The sequence below is a fragment of the Zonotrichia leucophrys genome, chromosome 1A (genome assembly GCF_028769735.1).
Source record: "Zonotrichia leucophrys gambelii isolate GWCS_2022_RI chromosome 1A, RI_Zleu_2.0, whole genome shotgun sequence".
Classification (NCBI taxonomy): Eukaryota; Metazoa; Chordata; class Aves; order Passeriformes; family Passerellidae; genus Zonotrichia; species Zonotrichia leucophrys.
This window is the reverse complement of record NC_088170.1, coordinates 3,497,617-3,510,536: the sequence shown is the minus strand read 5'-3', so window position 1 is coordinate 3,510,536 and position 12,920 is coordinate 3,497,617. Positions and strand designations below refer to the sequence as shown.

At 38.9% G+C, this 12,920-nt stretch overlaps 1 protein-coding gene across 2 annotated transcripts in view; it reads left to right on the top strand.

Annotated features, from left to right (window-relative positions):
• The window catches only part of PTPRO (protein tyrosine phosphatase receptor type O), a 140,188-nt gene that overhangs the window by 78,643 nt on the left and 48,625 nt on the right, over window positions 1-12,920 (top strand). For both annotated transcript variants that reach the window (XM_064735245.1, XM_064735235.1), the window contains exons 3-6: window positions 5,720-5,878; window positions 7,938-8,090; window positions 9,920-10,369; window positions 11,258-11,419. In XM_064735245.1, coding sequence (XP_064591315.1) covers window positions 5,720-5,878; window positions 7,938-8,090; window positions 9,920-10,369; window positions 11,258-11,419 — 924 coding nt within the window. The remainder of the gene's footprint in view (window positions 1-5,719; window positions 5,879-7,937; window positions 8,091-9,919; window positions 10,370-11,257; window positions 11,420-12,920) is intronic.

Sequence of the window (12,920 nt, the reverse complement as noted above, 5' to 3'; positions counted from 1 at the left end):
AAGAAAAGGCAAGAGAAGAACACGTTTAAGAGAAGACTTTTTTTTTTTTATCCCTTAAAGGTTTCTGACCAGAAAAGCATTGAAAAGCTGACAAAATATACATTTTATACATTATATATAGGCATATATATGTGTAACTCTTCATATAAGTATATGGGCATAAATATGTACATATAAAAATACAAAATCATATCATATAAATATAGCTGTAACATAGAATCATAGTATCATTTAGGTTGGAAAAGATAATATCAACCATTAACCCAACACTGTCAGGTTCACCACCAGACCATGTCCCCACGTGCCACCTCCACATATTCTTTGAACACTTCCAGGGATGGCAACTCAGCCACTTCCCTGGGCAGCCTATTGCAATGCCTGATCACCTTTTCGGTGAAGTTTTTCCTCATATTCAATGTAAACCTTCAGATTTTTTCAGGCACAATTTGTCCTTAACAAAGCCATCCGGTCTGTCTTGGATCACCTCCTTACATTGCACATCAGCATGTCATCCATGCAGATATTCATGTGGATGTATAAGTTCCTTTTGAGCATTCCATTGTTCATTTGGTCCTTTTCTACAAGACTGCACACTTCTGCTTGTCTCTGATTTGGAGAATTTCAGGATTTTCTCATGTTAATCAAAGATACCATAAGCTGTAGAATTTCCTCATTTAGGCTCTGTGGTCCAGATTGTTGCAGTGAAAAGGATGAGCTATTTGAAAACTCTTAAATAAGAAACCTGTAACATTGAATTTTATCACAAAATGGCCCTTTTTGCTTCTGATTCTGTAGCAAAGTTGTGTTCAGCAAATTTGTCTCAGTGTATCTCTGAAGGAGAAAAATGGAAACCCTGACTGCTTTTTAAAGATCCTTGCAATGGTTTTGAGAAGAATAATTGTGAGAATCTCACCTTCCTGGCTGAATGCCTATAAGTGCAATTGTGCTGTGCCTGTCAAAGTCTCAAAGTCACCTCTTCCAGTCTGGGCAATGTTAAAGTGGTTCTGGTATCTCACACAGCTGTTTCAGGCTTGCTTTCCTCTGCTCTTGGAGCTTTGGCTGTTCAATGGGGATGAAGTAACTCTGGAATTTGTATAATTTATTTAGTATTTGAAATACTTGACTGAAAATTCCACTTCATTACTATTTGGTTTTAAAATAGTTTATGAAATAAATGAAGAGCACACCTGTAAAATCAGTGATTGATATTCTCACTCACTCATCCTACGTTTTCCCAGCTTGAAGCCTTATTTTGTTCTTCCCAGGGTGAGTCATACCCATAGAGCATCTTCTTTTTTTTTCCATATGCACTGTCAGCTTTACGTTGTGAAGGAAAAAATGTTGATACATTTGTAGGAATGGGGAAGGCAGTACATTGCAAAGCTATTGTATGCTGCAGGAAAAAATGTGTCTCTGCTGGGAATTGGAGAAATCTGGATCTGAGGAGCTCTGATAGTAATTAAGAGCAGCTCTGCCTGGTTTTTATTTTAGCTGATGATTAGGAGTTCTGAGTGGTAAAATGTCTCATTGTTTCAAAAGCTGATGGTTCCCTGCATACACGGCTGTGAAATATATTCCCTTTAGGGGGAGTTCTGCCTCTGTGTCTCCTACAAAAATATTCTCCTGGAGAGGCCAACAGCTGCTGCTGGGACTCTGATCTCCAGCCCTCAGAGAGTAATTGGCATTACACCCAGTTAATGCTCTGCTGTCATTGTGCCAGATGCTGCAGGAAGTGATTCAGCAGGTCCAATCCTTTCCTTGGCTTGTTAATGGATCAGGATTCTTTAACTCTGGGCTTCAGAGGGTTTTTTTTTCCTTAATGAAATGTGAAACTTTAGCCCTTCATGTTTTTCTTTCTTAAAGGATGATGTGAAACACCTTTAAAAAGGCTGGTTATCCATGGCAGCCCTAACTTTGAAATGTAACTCACACCAGCATCTAGGTCCATTAGGGCTCATCTTCTCTCAGCAAATAAACCATGTTATCATCTTTTTAGGGTGAAAAAACTTCTCCATCAGAATCAAAGAATCAGAAAGAACTGCAGCCTGCTGTAATTTGCATTGTAAGGAGGATCTAAACAATTGGCCTAAATCTGTTCAAGAGCAGTAGTTATGCCTTTGTTCTTGTGACATTATTTTTTAGGTTGTGTCATCTTTTTATTTATCACCTTATGTGGCCATGTAGAAATTGCATTATATGTCATCATTGCTCAGGTATATTTTCACTTACATTCCCCCTTCATAAGCACAATATCACTATTGCCTATCATAAACTTGAACATTGTGTTCCCAAAGTATTGAACAAGAGCTTCTTTAATCTCAAAGATGGTTTCTTTTTAACAAGAGATAAAGCATCCTAAAGTTTACAGCATAATGGAAGCTTTACCCTGGCTATGCCTTACTCCCAGTAATGGTACAGCTACATAAATAGTGCCATCCTGGGGAGAAAATTATATAATTCACAACTTCTTCCTGTAAATAAAGTGAATTACCCTTGAGGGTTTGGTCACTCCATTAATGGGACATCTTTTTTATAGAAGTCACAATATGGAGGTAAATAACGATTAATCTGGGTTCCAATGTGAGAAGCAAGATATCTCAGTCCCACATGTAATGCTGTATTCAAAGCCACAACAATAATCAATTCAGTTTGTAGAGTGACCCAATCTGCACATATTACAAACAAATTGATTTAGATTGAAATATGGTACTTATTTTCACAGCACTTCTTTTTGTCTCCCTGAATTGCAAATATTAATGTGTCTGACACAAACTGAATGCATTAATGAAGGATTTAGCATTCAGAATTTTCCAGGGCATTGGAGGAAGATGTTAGGCACATTTATTATGCTGTCTTGATGCTTGTGTAATGCAAGTTATATGCTAAATGCAAAATGCTGGAAAGTCCAGGATAAACAGAGAAGTTGAGTTTCCTGTAAAGAGACAAAATGGGAAAGCAGTTGCTACAGAAGCAGCAGATTTTGAGACACTATGAAAAATGGCAAATTCAGGTCTTGATGCTGCAATCTTGTCTATGTGTGTATAATATAATCTCCAAGGCTAAAAATAAAGAGATTGTAAGTGAAGAGGTACTTTAAACTATTAAAAGGGACAGTGAAATGCTCTAAATCCCTTCTTCAAGTAATATGACTTCACCATAGTAGAGGGCTTTTATAAAGCTCTAAGTATTAAATTTCTGTGATTCCACTTTATTTAGGTTATTTCTTGACAGCCATCGAAATCTGTGACAAGCTGAATCTTAAACACTGAAAATAGTAAAATTAAAAAGACCAGACTGTTTATGCTCTGAATTATAAATATAGATAGTAAAGAGTGGCATTTTACATATTCTTTAATTTTAATAGCCCTAGGAGCAGTTAGTAAGTGAAAGACAGAGCATGATGGTTATCTGCTGAGCGTTCTTTTAATTTCACAGTGTGCAAATAGCTTTTGATGTGAAGATTTGGTGCTGAAGGAAGTAAGATAATGGGAGGATCTCTAAATTGCATTATGCCACTCATGCAGCTCTGCTAACATCAGCCACGAGCAAGGAGAGGATAGAGAGAGGAAGATAGCGACGCGAAAGAGAGGCTGTGGTGATTACCACTTAATTCAATTGTTGCTTAATTAAATCAAAGCATCAGGAGGAAAAATCATCTGGATTAAAAACGAATATAGCTTCCATCCTTTATTTGATTTGTTGTAGGAAGGAATACATGGGGGTAATTGAATCACTGGCACAAGGAAGTTTCAGTAATTCTTTCAGAAATGAGGAGACCTCGGATGTGAATGAGATAGCAGCAGAAAGCCCAGGGCACACCCACCAGTGTGGGAGATGCCTGCACATAAGCACTGTGCTATTTTAGAGTTTGTTATTGACATTTAAACCACTCTGCTGTGCTGTTTGAGCTGTGATATGAACCCTCTGGCCATGTGGGGAGTCATTTCCACTCTTTATTTCGGAATAAACGATGGGAAGAGCGTTGGCAGAAAGAAGAGGGTAGGCTTTGTTTCCTGTGCTCTGCTCCACTCCTGCTGATTTCTGGGCTATCATGAAATGTCAGCAGAATTTTCACAGATCCCATCACTGAAGTGCCTGTTGGTATCTGTGGAACAGGGAGTTTCTCTTTGTAAGAGGTTAATGTACAGATATATTGATATATATCTGATGGAGATAATGCCATGAGAAATAGTTTAATAATCTCACACTATTGCATTTCCATGTTCTGGCAAAGTTAGAAATGATGACACTGGTTTTGGTGAGAGATTTTGTTTACATCTATGGTTTAATTACCAATTGGTTTTTCTTCTCTGTTTCTCATCACATCTAGAAACTTGAAATTGTAGTGAAAATAGTCTGCTGGTCATTGGGATTTAGTTTTCTCTTTCACTGCAGTGTTGCTTTTCGAACTTTGATTAACTTCACCTCCTGTGGGATAATTCCACTTTTGATAGTGGTCTTCCCATTTGATCTGCTCTTTCTCTTGCCCATTGTGACTGTGTTCTTTGGGGAAAAATATTTTATTGTTTTTTCTCCAGGGCCTACAGCAGCAGAATTTTGGACTCAAACAGGTCCTGTAGGGCTGTGCTAATCAACAGCCTGAATTTTGCAATCTGATCCCTGCAGTGTGCAAGAACTAAATCAATATGCTAATCTTTATAAGGATGTAGGCATAATTATATGAACTATCTCTATTAAAATATGTTACTATGACAAATTTCAGCTAACAGTATAACCTTGCTTGGACCTCTTAACCACAGGATAATTGGGTTGCTGTCAATTTTTTCTTGCTGAGGAGAGCATTGAACAAAAGGTGTTCTTTTAGTTTTTCTTGGGGTTTTTTAATGAATAGAGAAGGCCAAATAAATAAGTGACTCTTATTGTCAGCAGCAGTGAACTGTCATGGCTTTCCTCAGCTGATGGAGCTGCACTGGTCTGGATTTCAGATCACAGGACACAGGGTATTTTTCTTAATTTTTGTTGCTGACTCTGACTTCAGAGAGCAGCAGCTCCTGACTTAGCTCCTTCCTGCGCACAGGCTTTCCCTGTGCCCTCCAATAAATCACTTTATTTGTATTTTATTTTTTATTTGTAAAATAATGGCAGTGGTGCTGTTTATTTTGTAGAAGTTTGGTGTGGATAAACAGATAAGGATAGTGGCCCTCTCACATGATGGGAATGGGGACTGTAGAACTAGCCATGAAATAAAGAAATAGGTAGGTACCAAAATAGGAAATCTTTATTCATGTAGCTTCCTTTGGCCATTACACTGATTATTTTCTCAGCTCATCTCGAAAGCTCTACATTTATGCTGAAGTCACAAACAGTTTCTAGTGTTGTGCTGGTTTTGTCTGGGCACTTCTACGTGATTGACAAGTATTACAGATGAAAATGTTTCTGAGGTGATGACTGTGAGTGCTTAAATAATAACTTTTTTAAAAATGTCAAATATGGAAATTTTGCTGTTAAAGCATAAATGTTAAGAAAATACATTCTTTAAAAAGGGGTATATAGAAATCCTGGGTTTGACAATGTCCCCGGTAGCTTTGCCCCACACCTCAGTGAAACCCCAGTTATCATCTGGTAGATCTAAGAGTGCCTGTGCCATACTTACAAAAGCATTTATTTTCCTTGATTTTTTTAATGTGCAGAGAACTCATTTTGCCTATTAATTTGCCCCTTTCTTCCTTTTTTCCCCTTTTGTTTCTATATCCTTTAGAACCACTTCCTGTGAGCAATGTTTCTATCTATGACTACAAGCCATCTCCAGAAACAGGAGTGTTGTTTGAAATTCAGTACCCAGAGAAGTACAATGTTTTTACCAGGGTCAATATAAGCTACTGGGAAGGAAAAGACTACAGAACAATGCTCTACAAAGGTAGGTGGAAACTATTTCACCAAAATTTAATGCTAACTCTGCTGGAAACATCCAAAACAGTGTCCTTAGATGGGAGTTTTGACATGTATTTATATAACATATATATAATGATTATATATATATACACACATATATATGTGTGTGTGAATGTGTCTATATATATATATAATATCATATATATAATATTATATATAATATATTAAATATATTTTATATTAATATAGTATATATATTTTTATATAATATATATATCATGTATATAATATATAAAATTATATATATAATGGTTATATATATGTAATATATAATATATATATAATATATTTATTATAGAAATATTTTATATATATATAATCATTATATATATTATATATATATAATGATTTGTGCTTCTGGTAATGTGCTTTTAAATTGTGTAATAAGGGATGGGTCTTTGAATTCATCTGGTGGTTCACTTGGGATTTTTAAATTCCAAGAATCCTAGTTCTAGTGATGCTTCCCTTCTTTTGGATTTTAGAGGAAGACTCTGGATTTTTGTATTCAGTCTGAAATTAGCCAGGGAAGGCATCCCCAGTCATTGGTGCTTATGTGTCAGTTCAAAGCAATACAAAAGCTCCCAGGCTCTCCCCTCTGGCCAAGGATCCCTCTTTGGTCTGTGGATGATAGGAAAGCTCTGGGATGTCCCAGAGGAGGGAAACCCATTCAATAAACCTGATTGTTGGCACAGGATCAAGCCTGGTGGTTCTGTGTCACCCTGCAGTGACACAGTGCTGTGCTGTACAGTACATCAATGCAGTATTCAGTGTGTCCCTGAGCTAATAAACCCTGCTGCAAAATAGAAATTTCAATGCTCCTAAAAAAATCTAATCAAGGGCAATCAATCTAACAGTCTAGACAGTCAGCCTGAGCAAACATTCTTTAGAATGATCTAAACAAGAGCAAATTCTGCTTTCTTTATTTCTTCAGAACTGAGCCCTTTCATATATTTCTTCACAACTTTTGCCCTGCAGTATAGCTTAAGCACAGTATCTGTCTCAGAAATATAAATGGGACTATAAATGTCCTGTGGGAAGCACCCTAAGAAGTGAGGAATCCACCCACATACCTTGTGGACCCTGAAACCCCAATGGTTTAACATCACATAATGGCAGTCAAATCCAAAAAATCTTTGGGCAATCCAGTAAGTGCTGAATTGAATTTTAGGCACTGAATTGAATTTTAGGTACTGAATTAAGGATCCCTGTCTTCTGACTGGTCACTGGAAGCTCTCTTTAAGTCAGCAGAGGGAGATACACACCTCCAGAGGGAAGTCAGAGTATTTGGGAGTCTCTTTGTTCCAATACAAAGTGGGGCTAGAAATCCTCTCCTCAGTGCTGTAAAGTGCCAGAAGTTAGGAAGGATAAAGTCTGGATCACGGCAGAAAATACAGGTGACCTCTTTGCAGAGAACAAAAGGGACACCAGCAGTAATTTGTCTCTTCCACAGCTAATAGATGGTTCTGGGGGCTGTAACGCTAAAACTGCTGATAAATAAAAGAGTCAGCCTAAATTAGGAGATTCACTAATCAGCTTGCACACAGCCCTGAGCAAGTTCTCTTCAGCCCTCGTGTGTGGTGGATGTGAGCTGAGCCCTCAGCACCACTCGATTGTTCCTTTGAGCATCTCCCACCAGCGCTGGGCCTCAGTCAGCAAAACTCCAAAGAGGTTTTGCGTGCAGCAGTTAAAGGTCTGCAGGAGCTGTCAGATGCTCTTTGAGATATTCCCTGTCACATGGAGCAGGTTGCCAGATTCACTTCCCTTGCCAGTGAAAAGCAGCTCATGTGTTTCTTGTGCTGGGCCTTTTTTTTTGTTTTTTGGTCTTTCTTTTTTCTGGTAGCAAAGTGGCTTTGACAGCCAGGAAAAGTGTTGGCAAACTGAATTATTACAATTTCATGTCTCAGAGCAGGCTGAAAAATGTTTAAACATCTAAAGCATTGCCCACTCACCATGTGCAGTCACATCATCAGAAAGTGAACATTTGATGCATTATCCCCTCTTTTTTTCCTTTCCTTCATTTGCAGATTTCTTCAAAGGTAAAACAGTTTTCAATCACTGGCTGCCAGGCATATGCTACAGCAACATCACATTTCAGTTGGTATCAGAAGCCACCTTCAACAAGAGCACGCTGGTGGAGTATAGTGGGGTCCAGCACGAGCCCAAGCAGCACAGAACAGGTGATGAAAATTCTTATACATTATTTCTTCCAAATCTGTATTGCTGCTTTTCTTGCTGCTGTATGGAGGGGACTGACTCAGAAGCCTCAGAAAAGAAATGTAAACAATAATTTTCTGATTGTCTGGAATGTGGTTTGGAGGTTGCTTGCAAACAGGTGCATCTTTGATTGGTTCCATGTGGATTGTTTCTACTTGATGGTCAATCACAGGTCCAGCTGTGTCAGGACTCTGGTCAGTCACAAGATTTTATTATTCATTCTTTTCTAGCTTTCTGATGTCTCCCTACTTTCTCTTTCTTTAATAAAGTTTTAATATATAATTTTCTCTTAATATTATATAATAAAATAATAAATCAGCCTTCTGAAACGTGGAGTCAAGATTCTCATCTCTCCCCTTGTCCTGGGGACCCTCAAACACCACCACATGCAAAGAATGAATTTTTATGCTACAGGAATATCTGCACTGAGCAGACTATTGATCTGTCTCTGTTGGTCTGTGTCCTTGTGCAGTGAATCACAGCTGAACTGCTCGAGAAGCCCTTCCTCACTGTGCACTTTTCCATCACAGAGAAGAATGTCATAGCTGCCCGACTTGGCGGCCACTCTGTGCCCTGAAGCATGAACTTTTAATTTCCAAGACAGCAATGTTGCAGAGGCTGAAAATTGCATTTGTTCAGGGTCCAGAACTAATTTAATTTGGTCCTGGGATGGTGCCCAAAACTTTTTTGTTAATCTCTTGGACCGCAGACATTTATCAGGGTCCAAAGTGAAATGTACCAGCGATAAAATCAAAAGGCCAAATCTTCAGATGAATACACTGGTGCTGGTCCATTGCCTTGGACAGAACTAAGCCAACTGATGCCAGCTGAGTTCTGTCCTGAAGATCCTAAATACAGTTGTTCAGATATTGAACCATAACCAACAGGTTCCCTTTTATTTTTTCCTGCTGCCCTCCCATGCCTCATTTTTCACATGAGCTGCAATGAGAATGCAGAGTCTGGTTTTCTATTAGTTGCTGTGACTGGGATGGGAGTTGAACAAATTAGTGTGCTGTAAAGTGCCAGCTTAAAGGGTGCCAGGCACAATTATTTGCAGAGGTTACTCATACTTAAGGGTGTGTAAGGAGAGGCAGACAAGCAATTACAGTGAGACAGACAAAATGCTGTGTGTTCACCTCCTGCCATCAGCTGAAGTAACTTCTTTGCGTGCCAGACTCTTGTCTTGTGGAGACCCAAATCTTAAGATCAAGCTTTCACAAATATTAAATTTTAAACTGATGTTTAATGCTTGTGAAAAGGTGGCTGCTAAAAGCATATGAAAAGCCCTACAGCAAGGTTATTTTTTTAAAATATGAGCTATGGCATATATTCATTTTGCATATGTTTCAATTCTTGTCTACAGAGGTGGGCTTTTTTTTCCATGACCAAGAACTTCCTGGAAGACACAACAAAGATTCACAGTTAAAAATTCACACTGTAGTAGCCTTGCTGTTACAATAGCACTGAAATTTGATTTACCGTGACTTCGCACCTACTTTACATCCTGGCATTCTTTATTGTGATTATGCTGTGAATTTCTCTGTGAATTTAATCGTCTTGATCCCTCTACAGTCGCTTCTGGTATATGTATGGGAATAGGCAAGAGAAGGGAGGATCTTAGTGAGAAGTTGTTATTTCAAGCAATCTCTAGAAGAATGCTATTTGTTTGGGGAATAAATGCATTTAAAGGTGCAAGCAATCCCTAGAAGAATGGTATTTATCTGGGGAATTAATACATTAAAAGGTGCACAGAACACACCCATTAAAAGCCTGCCCCTTGCTTCTCTTCTAGTTCCTTACCCACCCCGAAACATTTCTGTCCAGATCATCCCAATCAACAGGAACAACTGGGAAGAGCACAGCGGGAATTTCGCCGAGGAATCCTTCATCGGCCCACAGGAAATCATGAGGAAAGAGAAATCCAGCCATCCCTCTGAGAGCCCAACTGCACCCCCAGCAGCAAACTCCTCTGCAGGCTGGCTGGATGAGCCGTCCAACAGCACCGAGGATGGAGCCAGCTCGCAGCCGTCCTGGTGGTCCAGCGAGGCCGAGTCCTCCGAGGGCGAGGAGGAGTTTGTCCGGGCAGCTTCCAGGGATTTTGAAGCCCCTGATGCCAGCACGGGGTCTGGCAGGCCCACAGCAGAGCCCCCTCCCTTCCTGCCTGTGCAGATGGTGCTGACCTGGCTGCCCCCAAAACCCCCTACTGCCTTTGATGGATTCCACATCAATATTGAGAGGGAAGGTAAAGCAGAGCCTCGTGCCTTTCTCGTCCTCCTTTTCTGTAATTCCACTGGTGGTTGTGTCCTCTATGAATTATTAATTATCTGGTACTGTGCTTCAGAGTATTGCTGGATGGGGTCTATGTACAAATCACGAACAGCTGGGAACATGTTTTGAGCTGTTTTATTTTCCAGCATCAGTCTCATTACATGATTATGACAATGGGAAGGTGCCAGCAGCTCACATCCCAGGCAGCAGACCAATGTTACAACTTACTCTGAAAGTTTTTTGACCAATCACACAAAGCAAAAGCACATTGACCTTAGTTCTATCCAACTACTATAAGCACACATACCTTTGGTTAAAACAATGCTTGCTTATTTTGAATACAATACCTGCTTGTATTTAAAACACAATGCACAGAGCTTCATTATTATTAAGCTTAAAACTTCCTAATATCTCACTAGATAAACTTTTCTGCAGCTATTATCCTTACTTTTCTACATTTTACATATTTTTTCTGCTGACCTATCTCATGACTACTGCTCAGCTCTAATCACAGCTCTGCTGTCTTTAAAGCCTGCCTTTTGCAACTTTCCCAAAACCTTCTGATTTTATAAATTCCCACACAGAGGGCTTTGTTAGATCCCAGGGATTTCTTGAGGAGTTTTTACATTGTGCAGCATCTACTTCTGGCTGGGCAAGTGTAAACCACAATTTTCAGTTCTCTTTTGTTAAACAAGATTTTTACTGCTGTACATATTGCCACACTGTTTGAATAAAGTCCTTTTGGATACCTTTCAATCCCGCATCTGAAACAGGATTAGCATTTCTGATGTAAATAGTTCTCTTTGTGGCTAGAACCTTTCAAATTTCAATTAATCCACATTTTTCCCCCCTCCTGATTTAGAGAACTCCACAGAACTTTTGACAGTGAGTGAGGACACTCACAAATTTGTTGCTGAACTGAAGGAACCAGGAAAATACAAGTTGTCTGTAACAACATTCAGCTCCTCTGGCTCTTGTGAAGTTCGGGGAAGTCAATCAGCAAAAACACTCAGCTTTTACATCAGTAAGTATCTCACCAAACTCAGCTTTTTCTCCCTGAGCAACACAGGTTTAATGTGCAGTTTGACCACTGGGATATTTCTGGCACCTGCTGATGTATCACAAGGGTCTGGTCTTCTGGAATTCCCTGTGCCAGAGAAGGAAATGCAGTGCAAATATGTTAATATATTGCATTGGTTGTGCCGTCTTGGCAGTTTTAGGAAAGCAAGGGATGTGATGGAGTCACTGTTCAGAAGTGAAATTGAGTTTCCCTTTTGCATCTCTCACAGTGAGGATTTAACTCCAAGAATTAATTTGGTGGTTGTAGAGAGCTTTGGAAATATTTAACTTTCCTATTCCTGGAGTACGTACTGTGTTAGGGATGAAGGGCAGCCCAGGCTGAGGGTGTGGGAATTGCACAATTAAACACTGAACTCTGAAATTGAATGGTCTCTGAGAGAACACAGAGCAAATTACAGCAGATGAAGTGGTTCAGCCTGCTAAATTCAAAGGAGAAAAAGTAATTTATTATTTCCCTGTAGAATCCCAGGCTTTCTTAACTCGAGATTTAGTAAAAGGCAAAGTAATAATACACTACTGTGTAAACTAATACCATGACTGACAATTGGATCAGCAAGTTAGACAGGTGTTGGTGAATTCAGATCATTATCCTTCTAATGGCTGTGGTCACCTTTGCACCTTTTTCTGCAAAAGGAAATAGATATAGCCTACAGAATGCCCATGGAATGAGACAGGGGAATACTTGCAGCACTGCACAATTTTGCATGTGAAAAGATAATGCTTTCCCAAATCATGAGTGCTACAACAAGACACAGTAGCCAAAGCTGGCAGAAAAAAATCCTATTAAAAGGAAATGTAGTCAAGCACTTCAGTATATTATGAATAAAAATTGTGCCTTTTGTAGCTCATAACCTTTACAAATAATAGGTATTTAAACTTGAATTCATCATAATGCTAGACTGCATGTAGCAATTCCACTATTGCTCCCATTTTTAACAACTTTATAGTGGAAAGAAACAATAATTGGAAAACATCCAGAAAACAGCATGTGAGAGAGAAGGTCTTTGCTCTTTTATTTTCACTGTCTTCTGTTTTTCTCTAGGAATAGTTGGACAGCTTTATTATATGAAAAGCATTAAAGTAAATAAAGATATATGTAGCATTGCTATTAGTACCAATTGTTGTTCCATTTTGCAAGGTGTGACACATTTTATTTTCATTAAGCAGTGTTTAATGCTTAAAGTGTCCACCATGCTAACTGTGAACCTGAGAGAAATGAGGACATGTTAACCCAAAGTTTAGGGGTGTGGATGGCCAGATTAAGGATGAATTTTATTATGGATAAAGTATTAAGGTGTTAGAGGAAGGCAATGGCATTTTAATTTTAGGTGTAACACATAAGCAACTTTGGGTTTTGTCAGTTTGTTTTGCAGGCTTTTACAACAAAATGAGGGTTCTTGGCAGTCATCTTAGTTATTCTGTCAAATGCAAGGTCCTTAGTATTT